At 44.8% G+C, this 18,394-nt stretch overlaps 1 protein-coding gene across 7 annotated transcripts in view; it reads right to left on the bottom strand.

Moving 5' to 3' along the window:
- Nucleotides 1-9,345, bottom strand: part of MAP3K1 (mitogen-activated protein kinase kinase kinase 1) — a 40,275-nt gene extending 30,930 nt beyond the window's left edge. Inside the window, exons 1-4 of one of the 7 annotated variants that reach the window (XR_002100410.1) lie at nt 8,688-9,016; nt 5,745-5,895; nt 3,846-4,052; nt 1,532-1,732 (exon numbers count right to left, since the gene is read on the bottom strand). Coding sequence is in view for 5 of the 7 variants with exons in the window: in XM_019532091.1 (XP_019387636.1) it covers nt 1,532-1,732; nt 3,846-4,052; nt 5,745-5,888 (552 nt within the window). In the remaining 2 variants the exon portion in view is untranslated. Of the gene's footprint in view, nt 1-1,531; nt 1,733-3,845; nt 4,053-5,744; nt 5,899-8,239; nt 8,581-8,603; nt 9,043-9,150 lie in introns of those variants that run through there. The other 6 variants (XR_002100409.1, XM_019532091.1, XM_019532094.1 and 3 more) reach the window with 6 other exon arrangements.
- Between the last annotated feature and the right edge of the window lie 9,049 nt (nt 9,346-18,394).

The following is an 18,394-nucleotide window of genomic DNA, read 5'->3' as shown; positions in this document are numbered from 1 at the left end:
AGCGCTCCCTGGCATGACAAGGAACAATGGACACAAGTTATTAGAGAGTAGATTTAGATTAGACATCTGCAAGAACTACTTCACAGTTAGGGCGGCTAGGAGCTGGAACCAACTTCCTAGGGAAGCGGTGCTGGCTCCTACCCTGGGGATCTTTAAGAAGAGACTTGATGACTACCTGGCTGGACTCATCCGAGTCCAGTCTTTTTCTCCCGCCCAGGCGGAGGGTCAAGCTTGAAGATCTACAAGGTCCCTTCCGACCCTACTTCTATGATTCTATGAAGGCATTTTCTGAGGCCCGCGGGGCTGCGACGGGAAATGGAAGTAAACACTGCTTACTTTCATTCCCACCCCTTGTCCCTCCCCCAGCCCCTCAACAATTTCCTAATGGTTGCTGAAGGGCTGGGGAAGGGACAAGGTTCCTACATGCACCGCGTCAGCTTGACATGGCCGACGTGGTCTGTGTGGAAAGAGGAGTAGCCATGTGCCTCTTGGGACAGGATGAACGCAGCTGGAGCAGCAAGGGCTCAGATGCACTTTCCCCCTACCTGCGCCAGTCAGTCCTGAGCGGCACATGGCTCCGCCGCCACCTCTGCTGGCTGGTGCCGACCCGGGCAGGTCTGTCCCATCTGGAGCAGCATGAGGCTGAAGCCAGCTTCCCACAAGCTGCCGGGGACAGGAGGTGGCTGGCCGGGTCTGCACCGGCTAGCAAAAGCGATGGTGGAGCTATGTGCCGCTTGGGATGGGATGAGCCCAGCCGGAGCAGCAGGGGCTCAGCTGCATTTCCACCCCCTGCCTGCACTAGTCGGTCCTGAGCAGCACATGGCTCCACTGCCGCTTCTGCTGGCTGGTGCCGACCTGGCCAGCCTCCTCCTGTCCCCAGTAGCATGTGGGAAGCCACCATGGGGGTGGGCCTTGGCAGGCGGGGTCCTGGCATGACCTCTGCGGGGTGAGGTGGCTGGAGCCAGTGTCCGCCAGACCCCCGCACTCCGGGCTTGCAGCGCTGAGGCCACCGGGGCTGCATGTGTGGGCGGCCGGGTACCACGGTGAGCGGGACCGTGCGGGTGGGTGGGTGAGGGGCTGCGGTGTAGTGGCTGCCTCGCTCCAGCCCCCCTCAGGCAGGTGGGGCTGCGCTGCTCGGGGGATGGAGATGTGGAGCTATTTATTTCTCCCCTTCAGTCTCTGGGGTAGTAGCTGGCTGGATGCAGAATGGGTCCCTCCTGCTCCTGCCCATCAGCAGCTACCATGAACCTTGCAGTAACAGGAAGGTACAGTAGGGCTACACAGGCACGGTCTCTTTGGCCCAGGACAGAGGGTGTTTGAATATGGCTTGCTGGCCCACTGGGTGATAAAAAGTGCATGATCTGGTCCCACATTCAAAAAGGCTGGACACCCCCATTTTAAATGCTACAGTACTTAAATATCTCGCTTAGAACTGTGAATCCTGAAACTTCATCCAACCTGGTTCTGCAAAAATTTCAAATGCTTCTTAAAAAAAAAAAAAAGAATTGCAGGCTTTGTGGACAATTCCTACCTGAGGCCCAATAAATACTCTATATTTATTATCTGGGCTGTCTCCTCCAATTAAGAAAGAGTTGGGTCCTATCTGCTGCAACAGGTACAGTCTGGCTCGCATAACTTTGTTAACACGACGATTTGTTTCCTCAGGGCTATACGGTGAGAAGCCATCAGGAGATGGGGCTCTTCGAGGTGGTGTTATTCGCCCGCTCTGAAACTGCAACAAAAGTTCTTTCTTTACTAAGAAATGTTTACATAAAATTGTTATCAAAATACTGCCAGAGGAAGGAAAAATCCAGTGGCTTGTTATTATTTTTCTTAAAGTTTTTGATTGTTGATGTGAAAGTAGACTTGAGTTTCACCTGGTTTTAGAAAAATGGTCTCGGGAAGAAGCTAAGCCAGCTTGGATAACTGCATGGTACTGGCATATGCCAACACAAGCAAATGACGTGTAGTTACTTGAGCTAGTTTGGTACGGGCTACTTTCTCAACCATAAAGAGCTGCATTTATGTGGTACTGCATCTAAACGGCTGTGTGTCCCAACACAGCAAATTATCTTGCTCTACGGCACCACACTACAAAAGCTAGCTGGAATCAGTATTTTAGTGTAGACTACTTCCAGATCTGTTGTGAGCCTCAGTTCTTTGGAGTGGGCAGATTTCAGTTCCCCATTGAGTGAAGTTTTCATTTTCAGAATATAAGCAAACAAATGAAGGGATGTATAGACAATTTACATTTGAGCTTATTTTAAGTTTCTACATACATTGATAGAACTCATGCAACTGAAAATTAATGTTAATTTATATTCTCCCTTAATGCTTGTAGATCCACAAGCTAAGCTTGTGGCTCCTAGTTCAGACTCCTAAGTAAGTGGCTCAACTTCCAGACTTTTCACCTATTTAAGAGTGTAAACTCTAACTTTTGAAAAACTTAGCCAAAGCACAGAAGACTGCTTCAGGAAGCCACAATAATAAAAAGAGTAGATAATATTGTACAATAAGATGAAAAGCCTAGAGCAGGGGTGTCCAATATGCAGCCTAAAGAGCTCCTAGAGGGGCTGAAGCAAGTAGGGGCAGGGTAGAGCCCTGCTGGGGATGCATATCAGTAGCAAGGGGTGAGCAACAGTTGCATTAACCTGAACAGCTCGTCGATGCCACTCTTCCTGCTGCTGCTGCCACCCCCTGGTCTGTATCAGGCCTGGGGTATAGGTGAGTTAAGACACCCCTGCTCTAGGCTTTTTCAGCTCATTGTACAACATTATCTACTCTTTTTATTATTGTGGCTTCCTGAAGCAGTCCCCTATGTTTTGGCTAAGCTTTTCAAAAGTTAGAGTTTAGCCTTTTAAATATGTGAAAAGTCTGGAAGTTGAGCCACTTATTTAGGAGTCTAAACTAGAAGCCACAAGCTTAGCTTTAAGTTCTGATGTTTTTCTGAATGGTGACAGATGTCAAAGGCCTGTGAAGATTCATTTCTCCTTTACTGGGAAGCCAATGGTAAAGTATGTCTTGTATAAATAGGGACCTACCCAAATCAAGGAGGCAGGCAGCCAATTTTGCAGGCAGATTGTGGGGCCGGCCACCACTTTTGTGGGCTTATCATGGAGGGTCCAGCCCATGCCTTCTGATTGGCCAAGACACCTATTTGTCACACAGCCTTGGCTCTCACCGGCGATTGGCAGAAGGGCTGGGGCCGCACAATAGACAACCTTCTCAGCCAATAAGCTGCGAGAGGCAGGGGCAGCCGCCATGTTTGCTGCTCCCCTTCATGCCTGTTTCCCCACTCCCTGGTGAGCCCTTACAGGAATTGTAGCCCAGTACCAGTAGCTCTCCGTTAATAACTGACACTAATAAAGACACTGAAGAAAGCAAACTCCTGCTTCTTTGCACATCACACTACCTAGATATTTGTATCTCTAAGTCTTCCCAATACTGAACATTTAACTCAAACACTAAGAAAAAACTTGGACCACTTCTTATAGCAGTATTACAATGTAACACCCACCACAACGATTCAGTTATTTAACAGCTTGATTCAGGGTTGTGCATTCTAAAAACTAGAAAACTAATTCAAGCATGGAATTTCAAACTGCACATTTACTTTCCTAATATGTACAATAATACTACCTATACAAGATAACAGAATATGCACGGTATCCCAAGTAAAGTGGAAATCTCTTCAAAACACTCATCCTTCTTTCAAACCAGTCAACAAAAGCTATTTCTACATGCCAAATTCTGATATATAGACAACAATATTCCCTCTCTCCCAGATATAATGGCTTTCCAAAATAAAGCCCAAACCATCATTACCAAACAGTAAATCAGCTTACAGGCACTGGAGAGACCCTTTTCCTTCTGACACCCGGTGATTCAGATTTAACAGTTCTAGATGATGATGATGAGGAGCTACTAGGAGAAGGGCTTCGCCTCCCTTTCTGGGTGGGTGAAGAAGCAGTACTTTGCCCTTCAGCTTGTGGTTCTAGCAATAGTTTGCTGGTTTCAGAGCAGTCTCCTTTCACTGGTATTGGTTTTACCACCTTAGAAGAAATAAACCACATGGTTTATAACATCTAAAATAACCACCTTCTAAATATGTAAGCAAAAAATTTACAAAGGGTATGGGTATAATTTAATAATTCAATAATTATAATTAATTTAATAATTTCAATAATTTACCAGAGGACAAAAAGGAAGGGTGGAGGGGCAGGAGAAACTTACTATGCATCAGCTACTCTCCTATAAGTGTAATAGACAAGTCCTTACACTGAGTTAATTTGAAGCTAAGCCACAGTAACTTACAGCCTCAGTAAAAGAATGTAGGTAAACGTAAACTTTATCATACCCAACAGGGTAAAAGATGTGCATGAGGGCAGTCACTGTCAAGCAGCTGATGCGCAGTAAACCCCAACACACCTTTTGCCCCACAGAAAATTGTTCATAACATGTCCTAATGAAGTCTGTTTTAAAAGCATAATTATATATAACATCTATAGATTATCCAAGTAACTACTTGACAGAATCCCTTGACATGGGAACTCTTGGGTAGTCCTCAGTGATATTATTAGTACTTAATGCTTTACCAGCATCATAAAGAACAGTTAGAGCTCTCATTAGGGAGCAATGGGATTTTCCTTTTAATCACAAATTGTTCAGGATGTGTTCTTTCCCTTAAGAGTGGAATGACGGATAAATGCAACTTATTTTTACTAGTTCAGTTTTAAGTTACAAGTGCTTGGGTTCAGCTATGACAACTAACACCTTCAACTCAAGTTCTTGTAAGTTCCAAAGAGAGCATCCTTTAAACCTCTTTAGCACACAAGATACTAGAAGTAAATGTCAATGGCTGACAAGAATTACACTGCACTCTGTGAACTCTACCTCCCGTTTGTTGGAAAACCCAATTAAACAGACTTCCAATGTACTTCTTGAAGTTATTCTTACAGTTTATTCCAATATTAGCAAAAGGACCAAGTACAAAAACATGCTCACATCCTAAATCCAGTAGAGATAAAGGCAAGTGGATGCGTTATGTGAACCAGCGCATGCGTGCACGCACGCGCGCGCACACACACACACAGAGTTTCTGATTCTTCTAAATTTGTGGTGGTTTGTTTTTTCTTGAATACTTCCATACTTCAAGGCTATATGAGGAGACATAACACCCAAGATGGTTTTTTTTCTTTTTTAAATGTTTGAATTAGGATGTCACAAGCCCCAGAAGAGAGCAGGGAACAGACAATAATGTTCTTTCTACCTTTTTTTTTTAAAGCATGAAGTTTATCATGTTTCTTTCCAGTACAGGTACAAAACAGATATGGAAAAAGGTTAATTTACAACAAATCTTAGGATTCTGTTTTGGAATATTTTGGTGGTCTTTTGACTGAGGAAAGGAAGAGAAAAAACAGTTTTAAACTTTAGCCAATAGATGTAGAGATTTCAGATGTCAACATTAGAGGGCAGTGTTGTCACAATAATAGTTTTATGCAAAACAGTTGTCTGTTGAACTATTTGACCTTCTAAGCACCAAACATATTACAAACCTGCCAGTTTTAAAGTTAGGAATAAGTCTTCAATTAATTCAGAGAGGCAAACGAGGGATTAGTGATGATAATTACAGTATTAGGGTTTCAAGCACTAAGAGTTATTTGCCCATGTCCTCACTTTCACTAACTGCACATTACAAGCAGAAATTAGTTAAGTGATTATGATTCTTCATGGACATAACTTACCACAGGGCCTCTCCTACTTCTCTTTTCCAGCCATTCATGCTTCCAAGCTGGCATGCAAGTTGCCTTGAGTTTCTCCCTGATCATGCGCTCTTCTGGGCGGTCATCCATTTTCTGCAACCCCCTGAGGGTTTCTTTATTCTCCATGTCACGACTACAGTAAAGGAGGGGCAAGGGGGGGGGGAAACAAATGTGATTGTCACTAATTAAAATTAGAGTATAATACTATTACATTCTTTAATCTTGTACCACAATACTTTTTTTTCTCTTCACAATATAATTTACTAAAACATTAATTCCAACTGGCTAGAGCAAACCACTTAAGCATTACTGTGAACAATTTGCTACCCTGGTATTTGGAGCATAACTGTTTTGAGGCATATTTACTTAAAATCTGTATAAGGACTGAAGAATCAATGAGGAAGAAAGGCCTCTTTGTAAAACAGTACTTCAAATTAAAGCTAACCCCTCCAACCTGTCCATAAAAATTTCAGCATTCAAAGTGATAAATGAAGGCTGCAGTTTCTCATACATTTAAGACAATTTATAACAGAAAAAACAGATAGTGTTTAGCAACTTCCATGTTCTCAAAGAGCTAGTACTACTATATAAAGTGCCGTAGCCATACTGCTTCTAAGCCACTGTGCAAGGAAAAGCTTCAAGCAACTGATTTAAAAACCTCAAAACTGTTTCAACCAGAAACGGAAGTCATGATAGTAAGGCTGGAGTAAATTCAACTTTGCCTTCTGAAATACTAACAACTTCTAATCAACTATATTTATGACAATACAAGAAGCCAGTTCTTAACTGTAAAATTAAAACATAATCTATGGCCTATGTGATTTTGACCTTCAGTAAAGTAGCTGCCTATGATTACTGACAACAATGAAAAACATTTCCAGGCACTGAACTACAAATGAGCAGTCTGGAGGGTTTCCTGATCCTACTAAGCTACCTGCTAAAATCACCAGAAAAATCACGCTTAGCCAAAACATGCGATCCCATGAGATTTTCTAGAATTTAGTTCTTTAAAAAGGAGTAAAACTTTCCTTTTAAAAGAATTCACCACTTAAAATTCAATTAAGCAGACAGTTTGAAAATAAGTTTAACGCCCCCCAGACATTCGCACAAAAGAAAAAGGACTTAATTCAAATACACAGATAAATTGCTCTGTATCTGTTACTCTTGGTTTTCCAGGAGTAACAACTTAACCTACTAAACACAACTTCACCTACTAAAATATACAGTTATGCCAGTAACAGTTCACTAATTTACACTGACTTGCATGATTTATTGGCAGACATGACAGGCACTTCATAGATTATCTGTCCTGTGATTAAAAATAATAAGAGTGTCTCTTCTGGGCAACAACACGTATCCAAGACTGACAAAGTGAAGGATCAGAAGTTTTTGTCGGCCTAAAAAAGCACCGATCAAATGTTACAGAATTTTTCCCCTTTTATTGTAGAGACAAAGGAAATAAAAGTATCTAGGGACAGGAAATAACATTTTCCTGTTCAGTGCAGAAATGTCACAAGCAGATGAACAACACTAAATGTATTTTCTTTCAAGCAACATCCTCAAAATGTACTAAATTATGATTTTTGATATGGGCACTATCAGAAATGGCTGGGTTCTACCTTTTCAATACAAGAAATCAACCCAAATAGTCGTATCATTTTAATTTGTGGAAAAAAGGCCCATTCTGAACCAGCAGGGAGATCAGATACCAAAGTAGCTTGAAACTGTGATAACTGTAGATGTGGCAAATATATCTTTTGCAGTATCTTGTTAATCCAGTAATTGAACAATTTTCTGGCTTGCATACTATAGTAATTTATGAAATAGCATTTTTAGACAGTTAGGAAAACTCTAATGCTTTCCTAATGGATATACATGTTTTCTTAAAAATAATGCAAAGGTCACGGCAAAAATCATATAGTAAGCTCTAAGACTGTAAAACAGACCTAAAGAAAAGAAGAAAAAAAATACTGTAAAAATAACTGAAACCAGATGAAATAGTGTCTTGCTGTGCACCAAATTTGTACACAAAAAGAAACATAAACCCTAACAAAAATAACTTGTCAATCCTTCATTAAAAGTGAAAGACAGATTATTTATTACTTGCATTTCCATAACAGACCCTACCAAGAAGGGAGACCCAAATATATCAAGCTCCCTAGCAGAGGAGGGCAATTTTCACATTCCTTCCTTCTTCAGCCACAGGTCTCCTCTGATGGCAGTGGGAGCTCTTCCTGAATAGGACTTGGGTCCATAAAATGATACAGATGCAGAAATCTAGATGTTAATATCTCAGATGCTTTAAATTAATTAAAATAAATTGCAACTGTAATTTCATGTCCACTGTTTCAAATGCATGCAGATGTATACAAAGCAGAAAAAACTGCCCTACTAAGAGAGAGACAGAAGCACACTATTTTATTTGTTCACATAAATTGATTAACTTCCCCAGTTGATACAAAAGTCTTTTAGTGAACCTCTGACTTGATTCCACGAACAAAGTAACACAACAGCGAAGGCTTCACAATCTGTACTTGTTCTCTAAAAAGCAGAAGCAGCTATCTTTCTCTCTCATGTGACAGTAAATCCAATCTTCACTTGCTTTCAACAAAGAACTGTTGTGTTTTTTTAATGCAGGTAGGAAAGACCAGCTGAGACTGAAAGTGCTCTGCCCAATAAATGAAGATAACTTCTAAAAAAAGCAAAGATAAGTATGTGTACTGCCAGAGGATTTGAGAAATTTCCATTTGAGACATTCAAAGAAGCATACTTATACTTCGTTCAAACTACAGCGATGAGGAAAACTCATTAAAGTAAAACAGTGTTCAAGACAAATATCGCTGTAATTGTGCCTACACATCCGAAGTGGCCTGCAAGGTGCTGTTGAATCTGGTCACAAATCGGACCTGAACCCGAAGTCCTTACTTCAGGCAAGAGACACCAAAAGGTGCAACAACGATTTTGTCCAAGTGATGCCTGCCAGGCTGGTCCACAGGTTACTCCTCTTCAAAGCATCGGGAACAAGAAAAACAGCGTCCTACAGAGGCGGTAAAGGATACCCAGGGCTCGAGCCTACATTATCCTGCAAAGCGTGCAGGCACGAACCTGACGTGAAGCCTGTCAGCACGTCCCAGCCGGGCGAAGGGCGTTCACGCCACAGGCTGGAAGTGACATGGCTGCAGTTCAGTCACTAACCGTGTCCTCGCCAGACCGAGCCCAGGGCAGGATCCGCAGCCCCCGGCACGCGTGCGCCATTTTGCGGGGCACGCGGGCCCAGGGAGAGGCCGGACCCGTGCGGCCCAGGCCCCGCCCCCACCCCGCGGCGCGCGTGCTTCGTTGGGGAAGGGGGCCGAGGCCGCGCAACCCGCCCCCCATGCGCGCCACTGACCTGCTGTCGGCTCAGGCGCGCGCGCGGCTCCAACCGCTTCCCGCTGGCGGGGTGGGGGGGAGGCTGCACCCGTCCCCGCCTGCCCCGCGCCAACGAGCCCGCGAAGGCGCACGGCGCCAGCCTCTTCCCTCTGGCGGGGGGGGCCGGGCTCCACCCGTCCCAGCGCCGCTGCCGCCTGCACCGCACAGCTGAGCCCGCAACGGCGGGCGGTCCGATCTTCTTCCTGGGAGAGGGGGGCCGGGCTGGGCTGAAAGGCTCCGCTCCGCTTGTCCCCACGCCGCTGCTGCCGCCGGCCCCGCGCAGCTGAGCCCGCCGCGGCGCCAGCCTCTCCCCGGCGCTGGGCCGGGCCGGGCCGGGCCGGGAGGGGCTGCACCAGCCTTCGCCGGGCGGGGGCGGAGCAGGCGCTCGGCTCTGCTCCGCTGCGGGGGGCGGGGCCAGGGGCAGCGCTGCAGGGGCGGGGAGGCCCCGCCCCCCTCGGGAAGGGGGCGGCGTGGCGCTCCCCAAGCGGGCTGGGCTGGGCCTCCCTAGGAGGAAGCGGGCGCCGCACTGCGGGGGCGAGGCCAATGTTGGGGGGTGACCCCCCGCCCCAGCACCGCCCCTGTGATGGGGGCCACGCGGCTGTGTGTGGCCCGCCAGAGCCCTGGGTCGCTGCCACAGGCAGGGAGCAGGATGCAAACAGAGCCCGCATCGGCTCCGTGCTGGAGGCAACAGGGAGGGCCTAGGGCAGCGCAGCCCTGCCTCCTCCACCGCCGTCCGCCCGGAGCTGCGCGGGCATCTGTTGCCATCTACGCAGATCCGGTGGGTCCCGCGTCGCCGCCCCCGCTGCCTGAGGCAGGGCCGGGGGCGGGGCCAGCACAGTGTGGGGGCGGGATCAGAGCCCCGCCCCCCAGCTGTGTACCTCACCCCGCTTATATGAGGTAAGCACGTAGCACTGGGTGGCTCTTAGTCCAGTAGGTTGTTGGTGCTGGTTCCTGTAAACAGGCGTTTAAGATTGGGTATTTATTTTGCCTTGTTAAATTATTTCAGACTTCTCTCAAGTCACTTTGTACCATTCAGTTTATTTTGCTCTGTTAAACTGGTTCATATTCAGCTTTTGTGCTCTTCACACATCAATCGGCTTATTTTGCTCTGTTAAATCGTTTTGTACTCAGTTTTTTTCACTCTCTTCATCCAGTTCACACTTTTCAGGTTTTTACTTCATTAAAGCAGTGTGTATTCAGTTTATTTTGATATCTCTACTTTGCCATTCCTCTGCATTCCTGGATTTAAAGACTTCATATTGCTCACTTTTTGTGTGTGGTTTTTTTGCTCTTTGATTGCCTTCTTGGAAACATTTACCCAGATTTACGCACACTTCAAATAATTCAATTCTTTTTAATTGTCTGCTTTCCATTTGCCTGTTTACATTGTTTGCCCTGCCTTGGTTTTGCATCAGCTTCAGGAAATTTTACAGTTAAAAGGCATCTAGATATATAACCCTGGATAATAAAAAACCAAAGTTGGATATTCAGAAGTTTCAGCCAGCATATAGAGAATTGTATGGTTTTATGCAGCCACGAGATCATGTTGGCTGTTGTCTGTGCAGCAAGAGCATGGTATCTTGTACTTCCAGCGTCCAGCGCCATTTTGCAGCCAAGCACGAAGCCAAATTTTCTGGAGCTGATGAAGCAGACAAACATGAATCCATTTGAAAACCTGTTGATCCAATCCAAAAAACAGCCAGCCAGCTTTTCTACTTTTGTAACTACAAATACTTTCTCCACCCAGGCAAGTTACATTGTAGCTGTAGTATAGCTTGGAAAGACAAGCGTTTTACAGAAGGAGAATACTTAAAGGATACTTTCTTAAAATGTGCTGAAGATCTGTTTCAGGATTTTGTGAATAAGAAAGACATCATCGCTCGTATTAATGAAATGCCATTGTTATCCAGGACTCTTCAAAGGCAAATAGATGCAATGGCAACTAATGTTGGGGAACAAATGGCTCAAGACCTCCATGCTTGTGATGTGATGAGCCTTGCACCAGATGAAAGCACAGACATAAATGATATCCCCACCCCTGTCTTGCTATAATAGTTCAGTGTTTTATCTCTGGGGAAGTTTGGGAGGAATTGTTTTCTGAGTGCTATTTACAGCACACAAATGGCCAATGGTATACTTAATGCTCTCAAAGATAATTTCATACAGCAATAAGTTGACCTGCACAAAGTGTTCTCTGTTACCACTGATGGTGCACCTGCTATGATGGGTAAAACAGATGGATTTTTTTAAACTTTTGAAAACGGAGATTGGACATTCTCCTATGAGTTTCTATTGTATTATTTCTCAGGAGAGCCTGTGCGCTAAGATCTCATTTTCTGATTTAAATGAAATCATGACAATGGTTGTGAAAATTGTCAGCTTTTTGATTGCTTGCTCCTCTTTGACACAGAGGAGATTCTGCGAACTTTTAAACGATATAGATTCTGCATATGGAGATTTAGTGCTACAAATTAATGTATGCTGGCTGAGTTGAGGTAACGTTCTCAAGAGATTTGTTGCTTGTCTCAAATCCATCAAGTTTTTTCTTAAGGAAAGTGGTCAACAATATGCAGACCTTACTGATAACAGATGGCTAACAAAACTGATGTTTTTGACAGACATCACATCACATTTAGATGATTTGAATACTAGGTTACAGGAATACAGAAAACCATTCTTCAGCTGTCTGAAGACTGGAAAGCTTTCTGTGATAAGTTATCTGTTTTCAAATGAGATATTGAAACATATGCCTTCCGTTACTTCCCCCATCCGAAAATCCATTCTGAGTGCATCAACTGAATAATAGGGATATATGCAACTACAGAGGACAGCTGGAAGATGAGTTCATAAGACCATTCCAAGACCTATGTTTTCATTTCTTGTGAACCCAGATGGTATTAGGGTAAGTGATACAGAACTGCAGTACTTTCAGTGGATGAACATTGAAGGATTTGAATTGGAACTGATTGACTTTTAAAGCTTATACATTTAAGTATTGAAGTTCAAAATCACTGTGAGGTGAATTTGAGGATGAAAGGGACTGGCAACTCAAGATTACAGCATGTTGGTCTTCCCTTCCTAAAAAGTATGCCTGCATGAAAAAAGTAGCTTTTGCCTTGGTGTCTGTCTTTGGATTCACTTATCGCTGCAAACAAGTGTTTTCACAAATGAAAACTATACTCGGTCCTATGAGGAACCATCTGATGACTGACACTTCAGATTCATGTTTGTGTTTGACAACCAGCTACCAACCTAACAGCACCAAACTCAGCTGTCAGAAGCAGGGCCAAGGCCGCCACTAAGAAAAGATCTATTACTTGAGAGCATTTTTACTTGTTTATGGCCGTGAATATGGAGCATCTATTTTAAGGAATTAAATAAGCGTATCCTTAAAGAAGCAACGTCTTCCATGGCAATATCTCTTTGGAGAGGTATGGGGGTGGTGTAGAAGTGGAGGAGCCATGCAGAGACCCAGGATATGATCTTCCGCGCCTCAGTGTAAAGGCTGAGGACAGCCAGGTGCTAACTCCTGTCTTTCTCTATTTTACCTACCATTTAAGGCCAAGATGTGATGGATGAACAAAGAGAAGACAGGAGTAGGGTAGGTAGGAGTGGGCCTACTCTGCCCCCTGCCACAATATCACCAGGTGGTTAGTGCTTTTCTCTTCTCTCCCCTTTTTTCTTTCTTTTCTCTTTTCTTTCCCTCTCTCTTCTCTCCTCTTTTTTCCCTCTGTCTTCATAACATGCTTAAAAAAGAATACACAACAACAAAGGTAGTATTTGAAGTTTTATTTATTGTTACCAGATGTAGAATTTTTAGAAAACCTGGTGTTTACAAGGCAACATCTATGATTATTAACTATATTAATATGCAGTGGGTCCTGCCATGTGCCCCTGGCCCTGGTTTGATTTTTCTGGTATGCTGGCATTCCAGGTAGATATTGTAGTTTTTTCAGCACTCCAGCCAAAAATGTTGCCAACCCCTGGTCTGGTAGAATTTAATAGAAAAGCATACCCTTGCTATGGAATGCTATGAGATTATTTTTAAAAACCTCTAAAAAAGAAAGCATGCTCCATTACAAGTTTGAAGCTTTCTATGAACCCATCTGGTTTCACTGTTATTAAATTCTATAGACCTTTTCCATACATACAATTTATGTGCTTTTGAGTAAGGCTAAAAACTTAGCTCCCCCACTAGGGTATTGTGAAGTTGGAAGCATGATTCTGCTCCCAGTGAAATAAGATGCACACCTCCCACTGCAGAATCAAATCCTTAATGTAACAATGTTTGTGAACATTTTTAAGAACGTCTGAAGCATGAACAACATAGATGCAGCTCTTTCATTTCAGTTGCACACAGCCTCATCATTAATCTCCTGTACAGATTCCACATTCCCCATGTGAACAAGATCAATATTAAAGTACACTTCGAGTACACTAGTTAACAACTGCTTTCTTTATGCCTAATCCTATTAGCGCAGTGTGACTTCTATTTATTATTTTTTGTATTAAATATTAAATAGCCATTAGAAAATAAAGCTAAGAGTATATTAAAGTCATGTAATGAAGTGCTGGAAAGTCTCAAAATGCCAGTGCTAACTTTGCTGTATGCATTACAATAATTTTTAACTAGATCAGTGGTCTCCAACCTTTTTCAGTAGGAGATCACTGTTGGCATTTAAAAGCCAACTTCAAGATCTACCATGGGCCGCCACCCCCCCCCCAGCAGGTAAGTCTGTGGGCAGGGAAGGAGGGGTGGGGCAGAGGGAGAAAAAATTATTTGGGGACAAGCCTCCCCAGCAGGTAAGTCTGTGGGGGAGGGGGATAGAGGCCCCATCCCTAGCCCGACTTCCTCCCTCAACTCTGGGACCTCGATCTGCCTCCACATCCAATGGTGGGGAGGGAGGGAGGGAGGAAGAGAGCAGGGCTGCAGCAGGGGCAGGCCCTACACAGCCAGGGTGGGTAATGAAGCTGTGAGTGGCTTCATTCTCTGCCTTGGCTCTGCAGGGCCTGCCCCTGCTCCAGCCCCCCTCCCTCACCACTGCTGCACACACTGGCACTGACCAGCATTTGTGGGGGGCACATGCCCCCCCATCTGTGTGCAGTGGAGGCAGCTGCTGTTGCGGGCTGGGCCTTGCGCCCCAAGCTCAGCTGTAGCTGGCCTAGGAGCAGCCCAGTGCTATGTGCGCCCAGCCCCTGGGCTGAGCCTTGTCCCATGCCCGCCCAGCAGTGGGCCCAGGGACGTATGGGGTGCATACAGTGGTGGGAGCCCCCCCTGCCCCTCAATGAGCCACCCAGGCTCAAACCTCCCACCACCCACCCAGCTAACCAGGGCCCCACTCAACTTACCCCTGGGGTATGGGCCCAGTCTGAGACCTGTCAGTCAATCGAGATCCACTGGTTGGTGACCACTGAACTAGATTATCACATTGTATAATGCAGTATACCATATGTCTACAGTATTAGATTTCATAGATTTCATAGGCATTAGGGCTGGAAGGGATCTCAGAAGATCCTCAAGTCTAGCTCCCTGCCCCAGGGCAGGAAGTCAGCTGGGGTCATAGGATCCCAGCAAGATAAACATCCAGTTGACTCTTAAAGGAGTCCAGAGTAATTGTTTGCACCACCACTGGCGACAGTCTGTTCCAGGCCTTGGGGGCTCGGACAGTAAAGAAGTTCTTCCTTATGTCTGAAATGGTCTTGGGGGAGTTTGTGACCGTTTGATCTTGCCATCCCATGGGGCACTCTGGTGAACAGGTGTGCCCCCAGATCCTGATGTACACCCCTTATATACTTACAGGCAGCCACCAGGTCCCCCTTAAGCCTGTGCTTTTCCAGGCTGAAGAGTCCCATAGCTCTCAGCCTGTCATCATAAGGCCTGTTTTCCTGCCTTCTGATCACATGTGTGGCTCTCCTCTGGACTTTCTCTAGCTTCTCCACATCCTTTTTAAATTGTGGAGCCCAAAATTGGATGCAGTACTCCAGCTGTGGCCTCACCAAGGCCGAGTACAGTAGGAGGATGACATCCTGGGATTTGCTAGAGAGGCATCTATGGATGCAAGCCAGAGTTTTGCTCGCTTTGCTGGCTGCAACATCACATTAGTGACTCATATACTCAATCATGACCCCCAAGTCCCTTTCAGCCGTGATGCTAGCAAGCGTAGCACTGCTGAGCCTATAAGCATGCTGTGGGTTTTTCTTCCCAAAGAGGAGTACCTTGCATTTTTCAGTGTTGAAAGCCATCAGGTTTTTGTCCGCCCATTTTCCAAACCTGTCAAGGTTGGCCTGGATCACCATCCTGTCCTCGGGTGTGGATGGTTTACCACAAAGTTTGGTGTCATCAGCGAACTTGGCTAGTCCGCTTCTGACACCAATGCTCACATCATTAATGAAGATGTTGAAAAGAATAGGCCCAAGCATGGATCCTTGGGGGACCCCACTGGTCATGGCACACCACACTAATTGACTTCTGTCAACTACCACCCTCTGGGTCTGACCACGGAGCCAATTCCCCAGCCAGCGGACTGTGATGTAGCCGCAGCCGCAGCCGCAGTTCACCAGTTTTTCTATGAAATGATCGTGGGATACCAGATCGAAAGCTTTTTTAAAATCAAGATGTATGACGCCAATCTCTTCTCCCCTCTCCAGGTGATATGTCACCTGGTTATAGAAGGAGATGAGTTTGGTCAGGCAAGACCTACCTGCAACAAACCTGTGGTGGCTATCCCTCAGGAAGTTGCCTTCAGCCAGTTAGTCTAGAATGGTCTCTGATTTTTTCAAAGATCTTCCCCAGGATAGAGGTCAGGCTGATGGGCCTGTAGTTCCCTGGATCTACTTCCCTCCCTTTCTTGAAGACAGGCACCACATTGGCCTTCTTCCAATCTTTGGGTACTTCTCCTGAGCACCACAAGTTCTCGAAGATCCGTGCCAGTGGCAGAGCTATGATGCTTGCCAGCTCCTTGATTACCCAGAGGTGTAAGATGTCTGGGCCAGCTGACTTGAAGATGTCCAGCCTCTCAGGGTGTTCCTTCACATGGTTAACATTGATGAATGGTAATAATTCTACCTCGCCTTGGCTGTCCTGTACCACATTGAGCAGGGCCGTCCCTTGGGACTGGAGAAAAACTGAGGCAAAATACCCGTTAAGCAGGTTGGCTTTTTCCTGGGCATCGGTTGTCAGTTGACCCACATGGTTTAGCAGTGGTCCAGTGTTACCCTTGCTTTTCCTCTAGCTCCCTACATATCTAAAAAAAGACTTTTTATTGTCCTTGATACATGTAGCCAGTTGGAGTTCAGACGCAGCCTTGGCTTCCCTGGTTCGCTCCCTACAGGTCCAGACCAGTGCAGAGTACTCCTCCTTTGGGGTGGATCCAGCCTTCCATCCTTTATAGGTCTTCCTTTTTAGACACAGGAGGTCTACTAACTCCCTGCAGAGCCAAGGGGGCTGCTGTGCCTTTTTGCTGTCTTTCCTTCGAGACGGGATAGACATTGCTTGAACTTCCAGGATCGCTCCCTTGAGGAGCAGCCACTTTTCCTGAACTCCCCTCTCCTTTGGGCCGTGGTCCCTTAGGGCTTCATCAACAAGCCTCCTGAGCTTGTCAAAGTCAGGTTTCTTGAGGTCAAGGACTTCTGCTTTGCTGACTGACTTGCGAGCTTTACGGTGGATGGTGAAGGTGATCAGGTCATGGTTGCTGTCTCTCAGCTTCCCTTCGATCATTAGGTCGCTGATTAAGTCATCCCCCGTTGCCAGTACCAGGTCGAGCAACGCTTTGCCTCTTGTCTGTCCATAGACTTCTTGAGTCAGATAGAGCTCATCCACGTAAATGAGCTATTCAGGGGATTAAATATGAACCTTCAGCATTCCAAATAGCAGCATTTCATCTCGTACTATGGAGAAAAACTGACTTCCAGTTTCACAACTATAACTTTAGGTTCATAACATCAGATAACTTTGGCATTTAGCTTTTTTGCTTCTTAAAATGTAGAAGAGTTGGCTCTGCATCATTTTCTAATGTCATTGTAATGGGTTTTATTTTTTCATTTTTAATGTACATTTATAACTGCATACATGAATTTGTGTGTTCAAAGAATGTCACAATAATTAACCAAGTAATGGGCGCACCCAAGTGCAATAGACAACAAGTACTGTGGTTCATTTTAGGATGGTGAAAAGATAATATGGGGTGCATCTTCTGCTAATTAAATGATCTTCCAATCATACTACTATGTATGTATTCCCTATAATTCTGAGAGAAAACGTTGTAGTGGATGAATATATCTCAGTTTGGAAATGTATATTAGGATCTGATAATCTTTGATAAACAGAAAGTTAGCAAGGAGAAAGCCCAGGGCAAAAAGTAGAAAGATTCTTGGAACTGTGGAGAATAACAAGGATGCTTTTATACAGGTGCAGGAGGCATAATTACTGGTTAAAGATACAAGGAATGGAAATAATAAAACCAAATTAAAGGAATAAGAGAATATAACCGTCATCTGAAATCTTGTCTGGGTAATGAATGATAGAAGTGTCTGCAGTTAGAAACTGACTGTACAGTATACCTGTAACTAACTGTGACACTGAAATTTGGGCTTTCCTGATAATGCCCTGTTATTAAATGTAACAGACCATATATGAGTGCCCTCATTGAACTAACGCCAAAAAAGAAAAAAAAAGTCACAGCTCTGTGTCACAGGAAGAAAGATATAAAAGGAGTTCGCTTAAAGGAAGGGGTAGAGAGTTGTTATACATATGAGCTAGGGACAGGCATTACACATAAACCCGTTTAAGTGATCAAAAACTGGTTCAAACCTGCAACATAACAGACATTTAATGCACATAAACCAGTTTCAAAATGGCCAAAAGCAGTTTGAGATAAACCTGTTTAAATGTAGCATCAGACTTAACTGACTGAGCTCAAACCAGTTTATGCACTGTCTGTTCCAGACCATGTTGAATTTGGGGATGTTTGAGTTTCAGGAAATAAAGAAGAGAATGAAAAAAATAAGCAGCTTCTCTTTAGTTTCCTCACCCAATGTTTCATTCTGAGATGCAGCATTTCTTTACATTTCAGATGTGCATGTTTGCAGTAGGATGGATACATGATCCCTGGGACACAAGGATTTCATAGACATTAGGGCTGGAAGGGACCGCAGGAGATCATTGAGTCCAGCCCCCTGCCCAAAGGGCAGGAAGTCAGCTGGGGTCATAGGATCCCAGCAAGATA

This window comes from Crocodylus porosus, unplaced genomic scaffold, assembly GCF_001723895.1.
Source record: "Crocodylus porosus isolate Cpor-Errol unplaced genomic scaffold, CroPor_comp1, whole genome shotgun sequence".
Taxonomy (NCBI): Eukaryota; Metazoa; Chordata; order Crocodylia; family Crocodylidae; genus Crocodylus; species Crocodylus porosus.
This window is presented reverse-complemented; position numbering and strand designations above follow the sequence as displayed.